The sequence below is a fragment of the Rhincodon typus genome, chromosome 14 (assembly GCF_021869965.1).
Source record: "Rhincodon typus isolate 14 chromosome 14, sRhiTyp1.1, whole genome shotgun sequence".
NCBI classification, from domain to species: Eukaryota; Metazoa; Chordata; class Chondrichthyes; order Orectolobiformes; family Rhincodontidae; genus Rhincodon; species Rhincodon typus.
The window spans coordinates 18,537,342-18,560,603 of record NC_063345.1 but is presented as its reverse complement, the minus strand read 5'-3'; the positions used below and the strand labels follow the sequence as shown (position 1 = coordinate 18,560,603).

The following is a 23,262-nucleotide window of genomic DNA, read 5'->3' as shown; positions in this document are numbered from 1 at the left end:
ATTGGACAGGCTGACTGAGTGGGCAAGAACATGACAGATGGAATATAATATGGATAAGCGAGACATCATTCACTTTGGTAAGTGGAATGAAATTGCATAATCTCTCTTAAATCATGGGAAATAGGAAGCGTTGATGTCCAAAAGGACCTTGGTGTTCTTGTTTGTAGGTTACTGAAAGGCAGGTTGAATATGCAACAAACAAATGGAAGGTTAAAATATTGCATAAGGATGAGACGGAAGCAAAGAACACTTGTTCCAATTATTTAGAACATTGGTGAGAATGCACATGGGAGTAGTATACATACTTCTGGTCCCTTTATCTGAGGAAGAATATATTTGTGTTAGAGGGAGTGCAGCGAATGCTCACCAGACTGATACCTCAGTTGACAGAAGTGTCAAAAGATGAGAATTTGAAGAGACTGGACCTTTATTAACTGGAATTTAGAAGCACAATAGGCAATCTCACAGAATCTCAAAATTTGTAAAGGGCTAGAATGGGTAGATAGAGAAAGGATGCTTCCATTGGCCCTAGAATCCAGAACCAAAGGAGGACAATCTCAAAATAAAAGGCAAGCCATTGGAGGACTGAGTAGGTGCTGAAACTTTGAATTTCCATAAACCTCTGGGATAGAAAATGCCAGGTCATTAAGCAAGTTCAAGAAGCGATAGATAAGATTTCTAGTTACCCAAGGGCAGTGGAGACAGTGCAGTTGTTGAGGATCAGTCATGATCTAGAACAATGGAGCAGTTCCAAATAAACTACTAAAAAAAAAAAAGCCCTAGTAGTCCTGAGGGGCTGAATGGCCTATTCCTGTTCCTATTAGCACAGAGAAGCAGCCTGCAGCCTTTAGCTCAGAGGTAGGATTCAGTGTAGAGCAGCCAGGCAGCCACCAGCCTCTGGCTGATAAAAATATAGTGCAAAAGGAAAAATAGGCAGTTTGTAGCAGTAGAAAACAGTGAGGAAGTCATATCACATGGGGTGTGGGCAAGATATGTTTCTTCATAGCATGGTGCTGCGCCAACACCAGAGGTGCAGCATATGCCCATGGCTTACATGTAATATGTATGCTATGTGCTTGAAGAGAACAGCAATGTGTAAAAGTCAAAAAGGAGGAGTGTTAAGCAAGAAAGAAAAAAAAAAAAAAAAAAAAGTGGGGTTGGTGAGTGGTTGGCCACTGTTAGTTCTACACAAGTCTGGGGATCTACACTGCTGCAATCCAAGGACTGAGCCATACTGAGTACTTGCAGTCAAGTAAAAGCAGTCCAGGCCTGGCAGGCTGGTCACTTGATTTACATTGTTCACTACTCTGTGTAACAAAATACTGTCAAAAAGAAAAGGACTTTCCTTTTCAACGTATCCATTCACCTGAGGGTTAGTGACCTTCAGGTTAAAACAGCCCAGTCATCTCTCTAGGGACGAGCAGCCCTATGGGCCTGTAGGATTAAGGGTGACTACTTTTTGATGTAGTCATCTTTTGTGAAAAATGAAGTGACCGCACAAACATTACTCTGGACCAATATTAGAGATGAAACAGCTGTGGCATGCCACATAACTCTCCCAGATGTTAATACAAAAATGATCCTTGTGCTAGAGACTGACAAGTCACATCAGGGAGTGTACTTCCTCTTGTGCAGTACCATTTGTCAATTATCCTGAAGATGCTCCTGAGTGCTGCTATATCACCATCTTTTCAATGCTCAAGAATGCTAGGAGTCTTCACTGCACACTTGCAATGCCCAGGCATCCTCTATGACAGCACTTATAGTACAATGGCCAACCATTTGTACGTCTGCTTTCTCCAGAGCATTGCTTAATGGGGAAAATGGAACATGTGAATTACTAATTGGCTATCTCTCAACTTGAAAAGTTATAGTATTTCCTTTAGAAACCCAGACATAGGACAAACCTTTCCTTGCTGAAAAGGTGTGGAAGCATAACGGATTCCACCATCTATCCCATGAGGTGCATGTAAGGGGTAAACGAATTGGACATCCCAGGCACTGACTCCTCACTTAAAGCCTCACCTTTAGCCTCAGCATACCCAATGTTCATTGTGCCAAGGTGGCACAATCTTCATGGATGAGTGGTTCCCTGGTGGATGGGGCTGAGGCTATCTGCAGTCACCCACTTTGTTGATTACAAGAGTGGAGTCAATGCTTGACAATTGCAATGGAGCACACACTTTTGCTGGTTGAAGATGCTTCACAGTTTTAACATTTCATATAACCTGTGACAATTTGACATCCTGTAGGTGGTTAGGACTACAGCAGACGTTATAATAGAAGTGAACATACTTGTACAAAAGAGCAGATTTCATCCAATGATTGGGCACCAGTGCCACCAATTTGCCTTCAAATTTCTTTTCTTCCTCTCCCTCCCATGATGTCACATTGAAAGCCTGACTTCCACAGCTGGGATGGAGGCAGCCTGCTGCAGGGTATATCCTGTTGACTTTGAAGACTTAGACAGTTGCCCCTAGTGATGCAAGTCCTTGAGGCTCTGTCCCTCTGGGAGTTTCCTACTCGGATGTAGGAATGCCCTCCTTTACCTTGAGCTGCTTGAAGCATTGGAGTCATAGGTAGGAATGTGGAGAGATAGGGCACTTCTGGAGTATCCCAAGAAGAAGCTGCTGAGGTGTACGTCACTCCTCCTCGCCGAGGGTATCACCTTGTCTCCTGGAGAAGAACAGGAACCCGAAGTGAGTTCGAGGTCCATAGATCCCCTCTTGCCTGATGCTAGAGTGCAGGGCTACATTCATATCCAGCAGCTATTGAGCATTCCATTGGACTTGAGTCCCTAAGGCAGCCAGACTCTTTCATGCAGGAGGCACTATCATAATGAGAACGTGGATGAATTTCTCAGCTTGCTCCAGCCTGTACACCCACCCGATATTCTTGTCTCTCTCTCTCTGAAGGATGACCACACCATATATGGTCAGAACAGGGGCACACATTTTGCATGGGGGTGAACAGATGCCTGATCTCGGTCAGTCCACCAAATGCCACCACCGTGACCAACATGATGTACCTGGTCTTCTCTGGTCAACTTGATAACCTCTTTTCTTAAAGGGGGTTAGCAGTTTGATGCGTGCCACCTTGTGCTGTTCTTGGCCCTTTTGGTCCTGGTATGTGCCAGTTTTTTCTGTACTAACGTAAAGGAAAGGATTGATTGCGATGAAACACATACAGTATCAGTTTCTGAGTACACATATCAATGTGAGGTTATAATGGGTGCCCAGTGTGAAGGGTGCACAGAGGGCAAAGGGCTAGTTCTTTAAGAGAATGAGTTGGGAGAGTCCTTGAGTACACAGCATGCACGAGGATTTGAGCCGCAGAGTGGCAGAGTTAGTGAATGATGGCCTTGAGTGTAACAGTAGCAGACAGAAACTGGTGCCACTTAGTCTTACAGGGCACAGGAGATCATTGATATGTTTTCAGCACTGTTAGTTATCCCTTTTGTTGGGTCTAACAACCCTGGCCTGCACTGCTATCTGTGCCCAAAATGGATAGGTGCGATACAATGATCTTTCGATTCTAATCACTGGGAAGAGAATGCATTTCTGCGGCTCGATTCAGCACCATCTGACCCTATCATGTCATGAACCTGAGTTTTGACAAGAGGACATGAAAACAAAGCTCTGCTAGAAAATAATCAACCTGAAATGTTAACTGTTTATCTATACAGATGCTGCCTGATCTCTCATGTATTTCCAGGATGGAGACAGAATATTGTGGCACAGAAAGAGAGCCTTGGCCCATTGTGTCACCGTAGGTTATCAAACACCTATTCACCTGATCCCATTTCACAGCACTTGGTCTGTAGCCTTTTTATTATGGTGTTAAGTATTCATCTAAACACGTCTTTAATGTTGTGACATTGTCTCCGCCACAACCAACTTTCAGATGGTGAGTTCCAGATACCAACCACTCTCTGGGTGAAAAGGTTTCTTTAAATCTCCTCTAAACTTTTTTCCCCCTTACATTAAATCTATGCCTTCTGATAACTGATCCTTTTATACTAAAGGGAGAAGTTTCTTCCTATCTATATTATCTATGCTCCTCATAATTGTGGACACTTCAATCAGGACTTCCTTAGCCTTCTCTGCTCCAAGAAGAACAACTCTAGCCTACAGAGTCTCTCTTCATAGCTGAAACACTCCAGCCTGGACAACATCCTCGTGCATCTCCTCTGCACCCGCTCCAGTGCAATAACATACTTCCCATAGTGTGGCGTCCTCTACATCGTAACCTCCCAGCTTTCGAATTCCTTGCTTAGAAAAGGCAAGGATCCCATATGCCTTCTTAACCATCTGTCCTGTCGTCTTCAAGGATGTAAGTACATGCACACTAATGTCCCGCTCATCCTCAATTCTATCCAGGTTTTACTATTTGTTATGTACCCCCATACCATGTTAGTCCTCCCAAAATGCATCACGTCACACTTTTCAGGATTAAACCTGATCTGCTATTAATGGACTCATCTGACTAGCTCGTCTTTCTGCAGTCTACAGCTTTCCTCCTTGTTATCTACGACATCACTCATGCTGTCGGGGTAAAATGTTCTGTTTTTATTTAGAATTCCAATATCTGAAGTATTTTGCTTTTGTTGCAACGTGCTTTATTCTCTCTCCCTCATACAAATAGAACTGAATGTGAAGAAGTCTTGAATAGGAAGCAATTATGGACAAAAAGCACAAAATACTACAGGAAGTATAGAAAATGCCAGCAACAGCCTTCCCAAGGCTGGCTGCTGAGTCAAACAGTCCACAAGTAGGTGGGGGAAATCATCACCAAACCAGTGATTAATGCAATTCAAAGTAACAACTATTGAATTCTGACACTGAGGTGATGTAGGAATCATGTTAGGAACTGCAGATGCTGAAGAATTTGAGATAACAAGGTGTAGAGCTGGATGAACACAGCAGGCCAAGCAGCATCAGAGGAGGAGGAAGGCTGACGTTTCGGGCCTAGACCCTTCTTCAGCTCTACACCTTGTTATCTAGGAATCGTGTTATTTTATTTTTGTGGTTTGCTGGCTTTTTTGGAATCAATGAGTTAAGGATATCACCTTCATCTGAAGAAGAACTACAAGGAAATCACGTTATCAACAGTATAGTGGGAGGAAAAAAAGAGAGAAGTTAATGAAAAGAAGCCATTAATAACAGGACAGCTGGGTGTCCAAAGAAATAAAAAAAAGTTTCTTTCTCCCCAAGTGAAATTAAATCAGTAAAGGGAGTACAGCAGCCTGATAGGGAAGTAGATGACTGAGTGCCCAAGAAAATTTCAAGATTAGGAAGAGAGTCGTATCGTCAAGCAGTGTAGATAGACGATTTTGTTTTCAGCAGCATTCTAGTGAACTTGTGCTATAATCTCTCAACATCCTTATTGTTTGGAATTTAAAAAAAGTTTTATACACCAACCACCATTATATCTGGTCTTCTATATTTTATTCATTCAGATTAATTGATTAGATTGTGTTAAATAACCTTAGCCACCTAAAGTATGGAATTTAACATTTTGCAAATTGGAGACTTCAATTCTGTTCTCTAGGTAACTCAGCCTTTCCTCATAAAATTCCCTTTTTTGTTAAAATTTCAGGCGAACGAACTCATTTGGACTGATGCTGAATTGCATTCCAATTCTGTGCTCATTCCAACATCTTCTCAATATCTACTGTCCTGCAGTTCTCAGGATTGCTCACAATGACTCTTGCTTGGTATTATCTACAAATCAAGACATTCCGAACAGAAGTGCTCCCAAAACAAATCCACGGAGCACTACCATCCACTTCAAAATGACTGAGAAAGTAGCCCTAATTTACTACTAATTTTCTTCCTTCGAACCAGTTTTCAGTCCCATTTGCTACAGTTCCTTGAATTCCACAACCTTTAAAATTCTACAGACTTCGTGGATGCGGATGTTACGAAAATGAGACAAAAAAGCCACACCGAAGTCTGTAACCTTGTCAAATAATTCTAATCAAATTCCTCCAATACAGTTTTGCTTTGTGAAATTTAGGTTGGCTGCTTCTAATGATTGTGATTTCTATCTGTATTTTTTTGTTCTTTAATATTAATTGATCCAAATACCTGGATTAGAACTGTGCTTTTTTTTTTTTAAAATGGATACAAAGACAGTTCAGTTAGAATACCTGAAATCGCTGTCTAATCTCATCAAGATTTGTCAGCCTACTATAGCAACGTAAAATATCCAATGGGACAAATCAAGATGGCTAGTGAATGGGTATTCTCTTGGCAGCCCGGTCAACATTCCTCCCTCAAACAAAACAAATATTACATGGAGGTGTGTGTGTTGTTTGCTGCTTAGAAGGTGCCACATTTGCCTTCATGATACTGACCACATTTAGAAGTAATTCAGAGATTGCAATTGCATGTCCTAAAAGGTTCAATACAAGTGCAGCCTGAAGAATAACTAAAGTCTCAGCTCACTCAATGTTTATAGAACAATGACTTTAATTAAAAACAATTACGACTTAGTGGAAGAATTATAGACTGTACATTACACGATATGGATACTTCTAGCCATACAAAATAGCCACAGGAGATCTACTTGCAATAAATTTTTAAAAACCATCAGCAAAACACACACACAGGAAATAATCTTAAGAATGCAGGTCATTTCTGAAATGAAGCCCGAAACGAACTTGCAAAGTTCCCTAACCAACTGGCAATCAAACCCTTACTGACCACAAGTGTTGTTTCCTTAGCAATGAGACTTTGACCTTTAAACAGAATATGTGGTAGCACTGTTCATATTCAAACTAACATTATCTGGCTTATGATGAGCAATATCACTTTTTCTAGATAAAGAGTTTGCTAAGCACATACTTGTTCCTTCATTTCAAGAGCAATATGAAAGATCTTTGTAGATACAAGGTCAAGGTTCATATTTCTGCAACGATAGATAGGGAACATGCAAAGAAAGAGGAAGCTGAAAACATTTGAAATGTTGTCAAGTAACATCTACTCGTGAAGACATTTGGATGAAATCACTTCAACAAACTTATATTAAAAATCCTTAGAACCACCATATTGGGTTTTCCACTAAACTGAAGATATATTATTAGAAGTAGTAACTTGTAACAGTACGACATGAAAAACAAAATATTTAGCATGGTGAAATGTTTCTGCAAGCAGCCTGCAATAACTTAAGCATCTCATGTTCTATCAGGTTACAATTACTGGCATTCATCAATGCCTCCAATTTCTAAACATTTTGATGATTGACAGTGAGAGTGGCTATAATTCTCGATTGCTGAAGGGATGAAAGATCAGAGGTGGGAATATAGAATTGAAGTTAAAGTCAGATCAACTATGATTACATCGAATGGCAGTGCAGGCTTGAAGTGACAACTGGCGTACTCTTGTTCCTCATTCACGCATATTACAGTGGTTCTGAGACACACCACTTCCAATAACCAAGATTGAACATTGCAAGGGAAATGAATGAAGCTTATGTCGGGTCCCAAACATGCTAATGATTTAATTAATACTTTTAGAAAATGTCCAGACAGATGCTTGGTGAAGACAAGAATGCAGTAATGCCCATTATGACTGATTAGCACACAGACATGTCAATTTCGCTCACACATGCTAGGTGGGTACCTAGCTGAATACCAGAAGGCTGAAGATGTCTACAAGCCTGCATTTGATGGAAAGGAATGCTTCAGTGGTTAGGCCACAGTATAAGTTTAGATGGGAGGAAGTTGTCAATATCAAAACATTTGCTATATAGAATTTACAAGCTAAGCCAGATTTTATCTTGTACCTAAAGATGTTAAAATGGTCAATAGGATCACTTTGAATGCTTGTGAGTTTAAACTTCAGACTGCTTTAATATGTTAAGCAATGTCAGATATGCAATCCATTCTGTAGGACAGATACTGCCAGAAAAGATAGTGGAGGAATTAATATTGCAAGTCTACATTGCTTTGCTTACAGTTTCCTCAAATCAAGGAGAAAATTATTGGTATGTCAACGAATAAGCAAGCTCAGCCCACCAAACAAACATTTTCAGAACCCACACTGAAGTGTGTGTGGAATGAGACAGAGACTTTAAACTGGTTATCACTCAAGGATCAAGTGCATCTTCAAAATGAGGTATGGTAACATACTTGTTATGTTGCAAGATTTGCAATCAAGAGGACTAACAGATTTGTTAGACCTCAGCACAGTATTGAGTACAGTTCTGGGCGTCACAATTTAGGTAGGATGTGAACACCTTAGAGAGAGTACAGAAGAAATTTATAGGAATGGTTCTGGGTATGAGAAATTTCAGTGTTGAAGACAGATTGGCGATGTTGCGACTTCTTTCCTTGGAGACAAGAGGCAAGAGGAGATCCGACTGAAGCTTTCAAGATCATGGGAGAGATTTGGACAGAATGGACATGGGGAAATTGTTTTCACTCGTAATAGGATCAAGAATGAAAGAGCACAGATTTAAAGTGATTTGCAAAATAAGTGAATAAGAGGCGAGAAAAAAATCTTCTCCAAACAGCAATTGGTGAGGATCTGAAATGCACTGCCTGGAAGTGTTGCACAGGCAGGTTCAATCAAGGCCTTCAAGAGGGCATTAAATGATTATTTATATAGAAATAATGTGCAGAGCTATGGGGAAAGGGCAGGAGAATTACGCTAAGTCACATGCTTATTCAGAGAGCTGGTGTAGATACAACAGCCCAAAAGGCTTTCAGCACTAAGTATACTACAGTTCAAACGCGAGTTCAAATCTCATCCAACTAGGGATTATACACGTTAAATAATAAAAGCAAGTATCAGTATCTCAAACCACTTAGTTATTTCAACATACCTACCTGGTTCACTACTGCTCTTTTGGGAAGGAAATTTCTCATCCTTATTCAGTTTGGCCCGTAAGTGACTCTGGCCCAACAGCAATGTGGTTCACTCTTAACTGCCCTCTGAAATGGACTGGTCAGCCCATAATTGAGAAGATGGCTCATCGCCCTCTGCTCAAAAGCAATTAAGGATGGGAAATAAATGCTGGCCTTGCCAGTGACATCCACATCTAGTCAATTGACAAATAATAGCAATTGCGTACAATTGCTGTCCTGTAAATGCTTTTACTATGAGTAAAACCTAGCAACTCAAATTGAACATAAAACAAACTGGTGTTATAAATTCAGAGATAGTGGGAACTGCTGATGCTGGAGAATCTGAGATAACAAGGTGTAGAGCTGGATGAACACAGCAGGCCAAGCAGCATCAGAGGAGCAGGAAAGCTGATGTTTCAGGTCTGGATTGATGTGTGCGCCCTTTGGGCCAATGTCTATGTTTGAAGTGATCATGCAAACTGGCGAACTAAAGCTGTTCATTACCAAGGTTACGAGATTTTTAGAGGGACTGCAAGTCACGAGTCTACAGTTTGTGCAATATTGAGCATGAGAGATCCGTTTACATGAATGCAACAAAATGACTTAAATGGAAAGGAAAGATTGATCAAATGCTTTAATCCTTAATCACAAACAAGTACTGTGAATAATGACCGCATGAGGATGAACAAAACAGCAAAAATAAAAACAGGTAACTAACGCAACGGAAAATGGACTCACATTGAAATGTTAATTTCATACCTCATAACGGTTTCGAGATGCAGCATAATGCAATGGTGAGCAACCATTCTGATTGATAGCGTTGACTTGTGCTCCTTTACCAATCAGCACCTTCACGATTTCCTCTCGACCTGCTGATGCAGCGATGTGCAGTGGTGTCCAGCCAACCTGCAAACAAAAAAAATTGCCAGAACACTGGTTAAGGAGACTTGCAGAATGTGAATATTAAGAAACAGAAAATGCTGGAAATACACAAGTTAGTCAGCAACTGAAGGAGAGGTACACCCATTTAACAGAACTGATCAGATCACCTTCTTCGTTTACATCTGTTGACTGTCCTGTGAATTGCCATTTTAGTTTTCCAACACTTCCATTTTTAAAAATTCTATTAGCTTCCTTTAAATAATGACACAGAATTGAAAGTTAGTACTATCGAGATTTTAAAACCTAATACCAAAATGGTAGATCAAGACATCTCTGCAATCTGCCTTGACAATACATGAGCACCCTCTTATGGTGTAAATGTAGATGATAACCTAGGTGATTCTTTCACCTTAATTGGGCACTTTTAATAAGAAAAAATTGGTTTAGATTGCTCTAAAATTTATTTGACATAACTACTATCGCAACTAGAGAAACAACTGGGAAGATGTAGAAGATCCAGCTGATACAAGTGAAATACTGCATATATTGGTTACTTGTTTTTGAACAGTGTACTTTTTTCAAAACACCAGCTTACTTGGTACAAATTGTCACTTAGCTAGGTCACCAAGAGAAATCATAAAAATAGTAACATTGGAAAATAGAAGTCTGACAAGAGGAGCAAGGTTGCACTTCAGAAGGTGGAATTCAAGAATATTAAATTTAGCACAGTAAAAGAAGCTTTATGCTCCAATTCAATAAGCTTAGCAGTGTCATGTGATATTGTTAGAAACTGAAAGAACATTCAGTTTCTTAGTGCTTCAACTTCTAATTTGATGTGTGATTCACATTAAAAAAATAACTCCCTTGAACATGGAAACAGAGCCTTGTCTCTTAACCCGTAAAGCCTATTTTGGTATTTACTGAGGTCACAGCTGATTTGCGAATTAACTCTATATCTCTGCCTCTGACCCAAATTTCTTTAAGTCTTAGATTTAAAATGAACAACTGACCTAGCCTCAAATGTCATTTGTGGAACAGAGTACTAAACTTCTACCATCCTTTTTGTGCACTAATGTTTCCTAATTTCACTCTTGGGAGGTCTGCTACTAAATTTAAAACCATATCCCTTTCACTCAACCAGCAGAAATAATCATTCCTTACCTATGCTATTTGATTCCTTAACATCTGGAGAATTTTGACAAAACCGCCTCTGAAACTTCTAAATTCCAACAAATATAACCCTTGCTTCTGTACTGTCTTTTTGTAACCTAATGCTTAGAGTACACGCATAATTCCAGGAATTCAAGCTTGGAACCCCAGTGTCAATATACCATTCCCAAGGTAACAGGAGCTATTCACAATATGCCAGATGTGATCCAAACAGGGCTACATCTGTTCAAGGGCTACTATTTGTATTCTAATCCACTAAATAGAAAGGCCAGCATTCTATTACCTTTTTATTATTGTTGTGTGCGCGTTCCTGACATTTAATCATGTCCATAACCAATCTAGTCATATTAGACCTTTACCACTTTTAGCTTTCCACCAGTTGAAAGTACTCATCGATCCTTGTAGATTTAACACAGATGAACTTCCAGTTATTTCCACTGTATTTGTCACACTTTTGCACATACACTCAACTAGCAGAAATAATCATTCTTTATCAATGTTCTCTTTGTAATTTTTATGCTCCCAGATATATTTATTACCTATCACCTATGTTAATATCCTAAGCATGTCTGGATACATGGCTTTCCAACTTATTGTAAAAGTAGCAAATCAATATTGAAAATGGAGACCTCCTGAACAGCTCTTCAAGCAGACATGTTGTCAATTAAAGCACCTGCTCATTATCCCTTCACTCTGTCTGCTGTCCGTTAATTTTCTAACCAGGTTGATAATTTGCCTTCAATTCCAGAAGTTTCAACTTTATCCAACAGTCTGTCATGCAAGTTTTTAATCCAATAACTTTAAGAAACCCATAAAAATAACATACATAGTCATTCCCTAGTCCATCACTTCGGTCACCTCTTCAGAAAATTCAATCAGGTTTGTGGGGCATATCTTACTCTTTACAAATCTACAGTCGTTCTCTTGATCAGCAGGACATTTTCAAAATGTTCAGTTCCTTATTCTTGTTAGAAAATTGTTAGCATCTTCTATTATTAGATATTGGACTAACCAGTCTCCCTCTCTCCTTTCCCAAGTAGCAAAGTAACATACACAATTTTGAAATCTAAAAAAGGACAATTCCCAACTTGTATCAGCCTCACCTATTTCCTTCTCCACGTTCACCTCACCATTTGTCCTTCTTTTAGTGCTACTTTTTAAAAAAAAATTATTGTTATGTTGCTTCCATCAACTTGCGAGACTCCCTGTCACGGTCACTGGTGCACGGGATGTCTGGTGTACTGAGCCCTTTTTCTCCCCCCCCAACAATGTCACCATTATCAATTTTCAAAGGGATAACATTGCTGCTGGTCACCCCTCTTTTTTTTCCCCAAATGTAGTTGAAAAATTTTGCATTGATTCTGATGTCACTTACACTGGCACCAAAGTGAGAGTCAAAGTGAGTGAAGGAGGATGGTGGTGTTGATGGAACTAATCAGTTCAATCAAGTTCAGTTGAGGATATGGCAATTGAAGATGCATCACTTGTCTGAAGTCATTAATCTCTGTGTCACCGCATCCAAGTCCTCACAGCAATACTGCTGGCACCCACCGCGATGGCTAGTATCTTTCTGATGAGCCTCCTCGTCTCCTGTTCGTACAGTGCCTGTCTCCTCCTGTCCACCCCCTGCAACTATGCCCCCAGTGCATTTTCAGAGAATCTAGAAGACTGTTGTCCGCTATGCTGTGCCATTTTATTATCCTTCTCAGGTCAAGTTTACATTTAAAAGACTCGCAGCTCTTGTCAAAATAAACTTCCCTCTTTGGAGCTACAAGCTATCTTGAACTTTTGCTTACCTCTCACGGTTTTGCATCACAGCTCAGGCGTGCAGCCACACAGCAGCACCAAATTTTGTGTGCATCCTACCTCAGAAGTAATGACTGAAAATTAACTGCTCATTATGATTCCCATACCCAGCTCCCAGCCTTAGTGTATTTTGTTGTCAACATATTTTATGTGGATTTTACATTAACTTGAGGAAAATAGTTTGGAAATACACAGTCCCACTGATTTTATGAAGATCATGTAACCTGTGAAAACACAGCCCTGCACATTTTCATTTAGGCAGCACCCTCACTATAGTAAAAGAAAAAACCAAGTTCCTTATCAGGCATAAAACTGACAAGGACAGGTGACAAAACCATGTCCACAGACTTAAAGGCTTTTAAGAACAATTCCAACTGAAAGAGACAGGTAGAGAGCCAGACATTTGGAATGGAGAAGAGAAGCAGAGCAAGGATAAGGCAAGAAGCAGTTACAGATAATGAGGGGGCTAAGCCATGGAAAGGTCTGGAGAGAAGAAAAATAAATTTAAAATTAATTGCAGCAGTGAACAATAAGAAATAGCTTGAACAAGAATTAACCAACTCTACTCACATCATCTTTAGGATCTACTGGTACTCCAAGACTTAACAGAAAATCCACAATGTCTTTGTGCCCAGCCGAACATGACCAATGTAAAGCTGTCCTGTTATCCTGAGCAAACATGACAAGGAAGTGTAGAAATATTATTATAAATCATTTCATTTTTGAGTCCACAGACTTCACATTTATTATAAATCATTCAAGCATATTCAAGCTAAAATACCAGTAGTTGTAAAGCAGAATGCATGATGAAAATAAATTAGAGCTTCTACTATCACTATTCATAACTCCAATTTACAACATGCATGTAAAAAAGCATTTATCGCAACTTAGGCTCCTTGGGGCAGCGGGTACTGCTCATTGGGCTGTAAAGCAGATCTGCATCCACTGGGTTCCAACAGCAGAGGTTCAATCTCTGTTCCAATGCATTACAGTGACAGACAATTGGTGGTGCTTTTAACACGAGAGTCACCACATCTCAGGTTAGGGGAGAGGTTGAGAAGGTGGGACTTTCATGGTAACCAGTCAGTGCAAGACCATACTTAACTACCATATATGGAGTGCACTGTAAATAAAATTTATAAGTCGTAAATTACTTTAGGATGTCATAGTATGCAGGAAAAGGGAGCATCAGCAATGAGATAACTGACATACATTGTCGATTAAAGAGTTATATTTTTCTTGTCCCAGGAAAATAAAACACTCCCTCTGCACCATGTCCTCAGCCACAAATTAATTGGTCAAGAGGTATAGAGTCATACATCAAGGAAACAGACCCTTCAGTCCAACTCATCCATGCTGACCAGGTTTCCCAAACTAAACTAGTCCCACTTACCTGCATTTGGCCCATATTCCTCTAAACCTTTCCTATTCACGTACTTGTCCAAATGTCTTTTAAACATTGCAACTGAACTTGGATCTACCACATTCTCTGGCACTTCATTTCATATTTGCACCACTGTGAAAATGTTGCCCCTCAGGTCCCTTTTAAATCTTCTCCCCTCTCACCTTAAAACTATGCTCTCTAGTTTTGAATTGCCACACTGAAGGGAAAAGGCCTTGGCTCTTCACCTTATCTATGCCCTTCGTGATTTTATAAACCTGTAGAAGGTCACCCCTCAACTCCTATGCTCCTGGGAAAAAGTCCCAGCCGATCCAGCCTGTCTTCATTACTCAAGCACTTCTAGAGCAGTACATCAAGAAACCAATCAGGGACCAGGCTATTTTAGAGGTAGTGTTGTGCAATGAGAAAAGACTCATTAATAGTTCTGTTGCAAAAGAACCTTTGGGGAAGAGTGATCAAAATATGCTGAATTTTCAAGTAAGTTTCAAAATTTCACATCTGTACTCATTTGCACAAGATGAAACTTGAAACACATTATAATCTTATATACCTCAAGACTCCATGTTTCCTCAATGCAAGGTATATTCATTTAGTTTTGCCAATCTAACAAAATAATTGCCTACGCAGCAGCCAGAGAACTGGAAACAGCGGGGATCCAGTTTCCAAGCATCAGTTTCTGAAGTTGACCATCGGGAAGCTGGTTATAGTCTCTGGTTATAGGGCAGAGTTTCACAATAAAGGGTTGATCATTTAAGGAGCTTTCTTCCCCACACCGAAAAGGCTGTGAACGCTTGGAAATCTCTACCTCAAAGGGTTGAGGATATTCCATTCTGGATCTTTTTTCAAGGCTAAGGAGGATAGATTTTGTTGTCTCAAATAATCAAGGCAGATTAGCCATGTGTTATAGGTCAGACCAGATACCCCACCCCTTAAATATTTCAAGAAAGGTAGCCTACACCCTAACTTTATTCTATTTTAAAGGGAGATAGGAAGTGCCATGTCCCAGATGCAATTCAATTGGTCAAACTACTCGATGTTAAGCAAAATACAATTTATTCAAACACTATAGTTAAAATACAAACAAGAGAAAGACGAATTTAGAATAAGTTAATTATTGGGAAACTTAACCAAAAAATAGATACAGTACCAATTAGTAATATCCCATAAACACACCCTTTGGCAAAAAAGCAAATTCAGACAGATTCTTACACACAGTTCTCTAATCCAGAAGGAAGAAACATGAAGAGGAAATTCAGAGAGAGTGTAGCAGCTAAGACACATTCACTGAAGCTTTCAACTCTTGAGAATCCAAACAGCTTCTGAGTTACTGAAACAGCCAAAACCCAGAAATCTGGATCTGAGAGGTGGCCACACCCATTCAGCTGCTTCCATTGTTCCAACTTTGAAAAAACCTAAAGGATTCACAAGTTGTTTACTCAAGTCATCTTCAAGTAGCCAGTTCAGCAACTCTGTCTTGCAACCTCTCCAAAACAAACACAAAATAACCTTTTAAAGTGACAGCATCATCATATCCAATGATGGTGGAGGGATTATATAGTCTTCTCATTTCATATTTTAAGAAAATGTTAATGTGGGTGTCACTGGCTAGGCGTTGCCCATCCAAGAGGGTAGCTAACAGTCAACGACTTATTGCCAAGAGTCAGGAATCAAACGCAAGGCAAGGAGGAAGATTTCCTTCCCTCAAGGACATCAATGAATTAGATTTTTTTTTAGATTTTTTTTAAAAACAACCATTCATTACATGGCCACCATTAAGTTATCTTTCTTAACTAAGATTTTTGTTGAATTCAAATTTCACCATCTGCTTTGGTGGGATTTAATCCCATGTGCTCAGAACATTGGCATGGGGTACTGGGTTAATACTAATATTACTACCACAACTTCATTTATACTTTATCTGGTCATAAGATGTGGAGGTCACTGGCGACACCTGCATTCATTGCCCATCTTGAATTGCCCAGAAGACAGGTAAGAATCAGCCCTTAAATTAGAAGTAAAATACTGCAGATGCTGGAAATCTGAATGCTGGTGAATCTCAGCACGGCTAACAGCATCTGTGGACACAGAAACAGAGTTAACATTTCAAGTCCAGTATGACTCTTCAGAACTCAATGACGGTTGTGGGTCTGAGTCTTATTTGGGTCAGACTAGGTAAGCAGAGCAGATTTTCTGCCCGGGGACAATAATGAACGTGTCTATGCTAAACCATAAATGATCCCATTATTCTAACCACATAATGCATCTAAGTTAGCAATTTTTGCATTCTGCAACAAAGAACTGCTTCTTCGCCGCTGTTCAGATTTATGAACGGACCTCTCATATTACAGGTAATCTTTCTCTACACCTTCTCTGTAGCTATAACACTGCATTCTGCCCTATTACCCTGAGGTACTTCAGTAAAGTATGATTTGTCTGGTTAGCATACAATACAATACTTTTAATATATTTTGGTACGTGACAACAATAAATTCAATCGAATCAAATGAACCATCGAGATTCAACGTCTCAAAAAACCTTACAAGGCTACGCGGAATGGCTTACTCTAAAGGGAGCGGGCATGGAGCCAAAAGGCTTCTTCGACAAAGGCAGTGGAATACCTATTTCCAAAGGAACTGCAAGCAAAACTCTCGGGACCCCAAATCAATCCTCACAATGGGAAAGTGACTCAGCACAGCCTCTTGACAATATAAACTATATTAGGGAGATTTTAGCTTACTTGGTCAGTTATGGTGGCCAAGCTCTTATTTGACAGGATAAGTGTCTTAAGCTGCTCCAGGTCTCCTGTGTAGGCCAGGTTACAGATCTCCACGTTAGACACCGAACCATCCATGATGCTGATTCACTCTCATAGCAACCGAGCAGAAACTTCACTTCCGCCAAACCCAACAGCCCTTCCGGTTCATCACATTCACATAGCACCTGACCTGACTCCGCCTACTACACCCCGTCACGTGTCATTTACCCCGTCACGTGTCATTTACCCCATTGCCGACGCAGTGTCAATCAGACTGACACTGACCCCACCCTATGCGGTTTGTATTACATCATTGTCCTGGCCTCCGTCTCGGAAGGCAAACGCCTGACCCCGCCCCACTTGGCTGTCAATCACACCATTTCCTACAACCTCCTCCCCAGACAGGGACATCCACAGCATTGTTTAAGAGACAGTAGGAACTGCAGATGCTGGAGATAACAAGGTGTAGAGCTGGATGAACACAGCAGGCCAAGCAGCATCAGAGGAGCAGGAAGACTGACGTTTGAAGGTCTAGGCCCGAAACGTCAGCCTTCCTGCTGTGTTCATCCAGCTCTACACGTTGTTATCTCACATCCACAGCATTGTCCTGGTTCCCCGCGGCTGTCAATCACGAGATTGACCCCGCCTGCTACCAGAGACATCCGCTCCATTGTCTCCGCTCCCCTTGGCTGTCAATCACAAAACCTGCCCGGCACTGATCCAAGTGTACGTCGTTGTCCCCGCCCTTACCCTGCTGTCATTCAAAGCGTAGCTGACCAATTAGATGAAACAAAAACATACCGGGTACTGATTCACACGTCAGGTGCCCTGCTAGATTTCGTTCTGCAGGAGGGGGACCTCTTTAATTAGTCAATGGAGACACAGGCTGACAGTTAGCGACTGGAGAAGTTAGCCGTTCCTCGTTCCTCCGTTGAGCTTTGGGCCCTAGCAACGGAGGCCGGCCTTTAGCCGACATCACCTCACACCGGCTGCACGTCACTGTCGGGTGTGGTGCATTCTGGGAATGGTAGTCCACCATGTCCTAGGGGAGACAAAGGCTTGGGGAGTGGGAGGACTACATTGACCAGAATCCAGTGCGCACCCTGCGCAGGCTCATTGCTCTGATCCTGTGATGACACTGACAGGACTGAGAATGGACGCAGGTAACGTCTTAGCTGTTGGAACAAAACTAATAGATGCATTTCCAAAACTATCTCAGCCTTCCTTTTGTTAAGCGTCGTTTCTAAGTTGATCAGTGTTAGATGATAGTGTGGTCGGAGGTTAGATAAAAGCTGTGAGTGCAACTACATTTATGGTTGTTTCGAGGCCACAATAAGTATTATAACAGTTAGTATTGTGGAAGACGGTATCAATCTGTAGTTTAATTGCTGCTATCGTTTGATCATTTATTTGAATCTTATAATTCATTATTTACGGTATTAATTGTTCAGAAACTGAAAGAAGCTCTGTGAGTTTGGATTTTACCTGATGTCAAATTATTTGTTATTATTTATTAAAATGTTCAAAGGAGCTCCTTCTTATCAATGCTTTTCGCCTGCTCAACTTTTGTTTGGTCAATTATATATTTAAATGTGTAGCTTTTTCAAGTTAAGCGAAGCTCGTAAGATGCGCAGGTCATTCGTGATGTCAAGTTAATGAAAGCTTGTTGGCTGCCCGTTTCACAATGACATGAAACCCTGTCTTAAAATAAAGAGACTTGGATCTAAATAGGAATGACATCCTGTGTTGATTCTTGGTGCCTTGAGTTGACTCTTTTGACAGCTTGTGAGGATTGACCACAGCTGCCCCAGTGCCACATTCTTGCCAATGTTTACTGAATCAAAACCTGTTCAGTGTAAACTTGTCAGGGTAAAAAATATGCTTAGACATGTGCCGGTGAATGTATCTGTGATGTGTTGCAACTCCGAGAGGTGAGACATTCTTTTGAGACATTTATTTAGTAGAAAATGTGATCTTGAATGTCTGCCTACAATATAAAGTAAATACAACAGATCCACAAGGAATCCACCGACATTGGGATGCCACATGTTGAATTTGGCACCAAAGACACAGATTTGAACCAAATTAAACCCTGATGACTTAGTTGACAAATCATAACTTGTTTATTCACTATCAGGCTCTCAAATTCAACCACTACTGAGCTGGGTGATCTCGACCAGGGCAGTGCTACAATTGTTACACTACCCTTGTGAAGAGGTAGGAGACCAGCCTAGTTTTCCACATTTGTTAATCACTGTTCAATAATTAATATAAGAAATTGCATGGATGTGAATCCTGAGTGAGGACAAAGAGGGATGTTGCAATGGTGTCTTCTGTAGCCAAATAGGCTGGCAATAGGAATATAAGACTTAGGAACAACATTAAGCCATTTGGCCTTTTGAGCGGCTCTGTTGCTCCAATGACGATAATTTGTTGTAATTCTTCAAGTAGTACTATACAATTATTTTTATATTTGCCTCAGACAGCATGTTGAAAAAGGCAGCGTAACACCAGTGGCAGTGTAGCTGTTCCTCATTAGCAATGAAGTGTCAACCTAAATTATGTGCTGAAGTCTGTGAAATGTGACTTGATCTCATAACCTCCTGACTAAAGCCACTAAAGCAAGACTTTTTTTTGGAAATACAGGTACCTGATAATAGAAGAAAAAAATTGAATCTTCCACAAATTGTTCTGTCCAGCCTGGTAGAGTTTTTGTTTCAGTATTGATTCGTGGAATGTAGTGATGTTGCCCATCCTTAGTTGTTTTCCTAAACAACTGAAGTTTAATACAACTGATTAGCTTGCTCAGGAACTTAACAGAATAGTCATAAGTCAGACGTTGGTGTGGACTTCAGGTCACGTATAGGATAGGCCAAGAAAGCAGGTTCCCATCCCTAAAAAATATTGGTGATCCTGATGGATTAAGACAATTTGGCAGCTCTTTGGTCACTTTTACTGATGCCAACTTTTATAAAACATCTTGGTTAGTTAAATGAGAATGTTCTGAATGGTTGGTTCAGAAATGTATTTTTGTCGTTGTTTAGGAAGAATTCTTTACTGTACTGTCTTTTTTTTTGTATTGCTACAGTTCTGGCCAAGTGTGAAAATCAAATACCTGGCTTCTCTGATTTACTCGAAGACTTTCCAGACACTGAAGAGCCGACTTGGATTCTGGGAAAACAGTATCACTTAAAAACAGGTGGGATTAATGTAGTAAATAAAGCAAGTATACTGGATCCCTGTTCAGATATAGTGCTATGCTAGGTACGATTGTTCCAGGTTCAAGTTGCTTGTCAAACTGGCTGTTCAGTCTAGGCACATGGAGAGCAAAAATATTCCTGACACACAAACTTGGGTGTCAGAATACAATGTGTGAGTGATTGACAGTATGCAATTCAATGAGAAATCACTCTGTAATTGTGTACTTTTAGAAAAGGAAGAAATTAACAGTGAAGGAAAGAGTTCATCCAAATCAGGTACTAATAACAACTTCTTCGTCCTGTGTCCTCTTTAGTCACAGGTGAGGTACCAGAGGACTGGAGAATAGCCAGTGTTGATCCTTTGTTTAAACAGAACAAAAGGGATAACGCAGGAAATTATTGGAGAAGATTCTTACAGACAGTATTTATTCACATTTGGAAAAACATGGACTTCCTAGCCACAGGCAGCCTGTGGAAGTTGTCCAGGGGAAGTTGTATCTTGCAAACTTAGTCATTGAGCTGTACAGCATGGAAACAGACCCTTTGGTCCGACTTGTCCATGCGGACGAGATATCTTAAAGTAATCTAGTCCCATTTGCCAACTTTTCACCCTGATTCCTGGAAATCCTTCTTATTCATATACCCATCCAGATGCCTTTTAAATGTTGCAATTGTGCCACCCTCCACCACTCCCTCTGGCACCTCATTCCATACACACACCACCCTCTGCGTGAAAAAGTTGCCTGCTAGATCCCTTGTAAATCTTTCCCCTCTCACCTTAAACCAATTCCCTCTAGTTTTGGACTCCCCTCACCAGCCCCCATCCTGGGGAAAAGACCTTGGCTATTCATCTTATCCATGTACCTCATGATTTTATAAACCTCTGTAAGGTCACTCCTCAGCGTCCGAAGCTCCAGGGGAAATAGCTCCAGCCTATTCAACCTCTCCCTATTGCTCAAACCTCCAACCCTGGCAACGTCGTTGTAAATCCTTTCTGAACACTTTCAAGTTTCACAACATCCTTCCTATAGCAAGGAGACCAGAACTGCACACAGTATTCCAAAAGTGGTCTATCCTGCACAGCTGCAACATGACCTCCCAACTCCTATACACAATGTACTGACCAGTAAAGACAAGCATACCAAACGGCTTCTTCCTATCCTGTCTACCTGGGACTCCACTTTCAAGGAATTATGAAACTGCATTCCAAAGGCTTTTTGTTCAGCAACACTCCCCAGGACCTTACCATTAAGTGCATCAGTCCTGCTCTGATTTGCTTACCAAACTGCAGCACCTCACATTTATCTAAATTAATCTCCATCTGCCACTCCTCGGTCCATTGGCCCATCAGGTCTTGTTGTACTCTGAAGTAACCTTCTTTGCTGTCCGCTACACTCCAATTATGGTGTCATTTGCAAACTTACTAACCGTACTTCCAGTGTTCACATCCAAATCATTTATATAAAACACAAAAAGCAGTGGACCCAGCACCGATCCTTGTGGCACACCACTGGTCACAGGCCTCGGGACTGAAAAGCAACCTTTCACCACCACACTTTGTCTTCTACCTTTGAGTCAGTTCTGTATCCAAATGGTAGTTCTCCCAGTATTCAACTTAACAATGCTAACCAGTATATCATGCGGAACCTTACTGATGTCATATAGGATCATGTCCACTGCTCTGTCCTCATCAATCCTCTTCAGGACTTCTTCAAAAACTCAATCAAGTTAGTGAGACATGATTTCCCACACACAAAGCCATATTGACTACCTCTAATCAGTCCTTGCCTTTCCAAATACATGTAAATCCTGTCCCTCAGGATTCCCTCCAACAAATTGCCCACCACTGATGCCAGGCTGACCGGTCTGTAGTTCTCTGGCTTTTCCTTACCGCCTTTCTTAAATAGTGGCACCATGTTAGCCAACCTTCAGTCTTCCGGCACCTTACCTGTGGTTATTGTTGATACAAATTTCTCAGCAAGGGGCCCAGAAATCACTTCTCTAGCTTCCCACAGATTTTTAGGGTACAACTGATCAGGTCGCGGGGATTTATTCACCTTTATGTGTTGATTGAGTTTTTGAGGAACTAACGAGAATGATTAATGAGGGCAGAGTATGTTGTCTACATGGACTTTAGCAAGGAAGGCTGTTACAGATGGGTCACGTGGGATCTGCAGTGAGCTGGCAAGATGGATACAGCTGGCTTTGTCATAGAAGACAGAGTGGAAAGAAGTTTTTCTGACTGGAGATCTGAGACAGTGGTGTTCCACAGGGATCGTGCTGGGACTCCTTGTTTGTAAGAAACGTAAATGATTTGGAAGAGAGTGTAGGTGGTCTGATTGGTACATTTACAGACAACACAAAGTTTGGGGGAGCTTTGGGTAGTGAGGAGGATTGCAACTTTATAAAACCCTTGTTAGGCTGCATTTAGAATATTGTGGCAGTTTTGGTCACCACATTATCAGAAGGACATGGAAGCTTTGGAGAAAGTGCAGAGAAGGTTCATTAGAATGTTGCCTGGTCTCGAAGGCATTGGCTATGAGGAAAGGTTAAAAAGACTAGAATTGTTTTCACTGGAAAGACAGCAGCTGAGAGGAGACCTGACAGAGATCTACAAAATTGAGAGGCATAGGGTGGATAGTCAGAGGCTTTTTCCCAAGGTTGAAGTTTCAATTACAAGGGGGCACAGGTTCAAGCTGAGAGGGGGAAGGTTTTTCACACAGAGAGTGGTAGGAGCCTGGAACACACTGCAAGAACAAGTGGTGGAAGCAGGCATGTTGGCGACAGTTAAGAGGGTCCTGGATGGTTACATGAATAGGGAGGGAATAGAGGGATACAGACCGAATAAGGGCAGTAGGTTTGTTTTTTAGTTTAGTTAGGGCATGATGATTGGCACAGGCTTGGAGGGCCAAAGGGCCTGTTCCTGTGCTGTACCTCTCTTTTGAGGATGTAGCTGGCTGCACGTAAGCTGGAGATTTGGGCAGAGAAATGGCAAATGGAATTTAATATAGATAAATGCGAGGTGATACATTTTGGAAGGTCAAATGCAGGAGGGAAGTATATATTCGATGGCAGAACCCGCAGCAGTATTGACACAGAAGGGGATTTAAGCATGCAGGTCCACTGCTACCTGAAACTCAGAACGCAAGTGGATAAGGTGGTCAACAAGGCATATACCATCCTTGCCTTGACAACA

The 23,262-nt window shown here is 40.9% G+C and overlaps 1 protein-coding gene across 1 annotated transcript in view; it reads right to left on the bottom strand.

The window, feature by feature from the left end:
* Positions 1-17,078, bottom strand: part of psmd10 (proteasome 26S subunit, non-ATPase 10) — a 30,342-nt gene extending 13,264 nt beyond the window's left edge. The window contains exons 1-3 of the mRNA XM_048604941.1: positions 16,849-17,078; positions 13,280-13,378; positions 9,611-9,757 (exon numbers count right to left, since the gene is read on the bottom strand). Of these exons, the coding sequence (XP_048460898.1) occupies positions 9,611-9,757; positions 13,280-13,378; positions 16,849-16,962 (360 nt within the window). The 5' untranslated portion in view covers positions 16,963-17,078. The remainder of the gene's footprint in view (positions 1-9,610; positions 9,758-13,279; positions 13,379-16,848) is intronic.
* Positions 17,079-23,262: the final 6,184 nt, after the last annotated feature.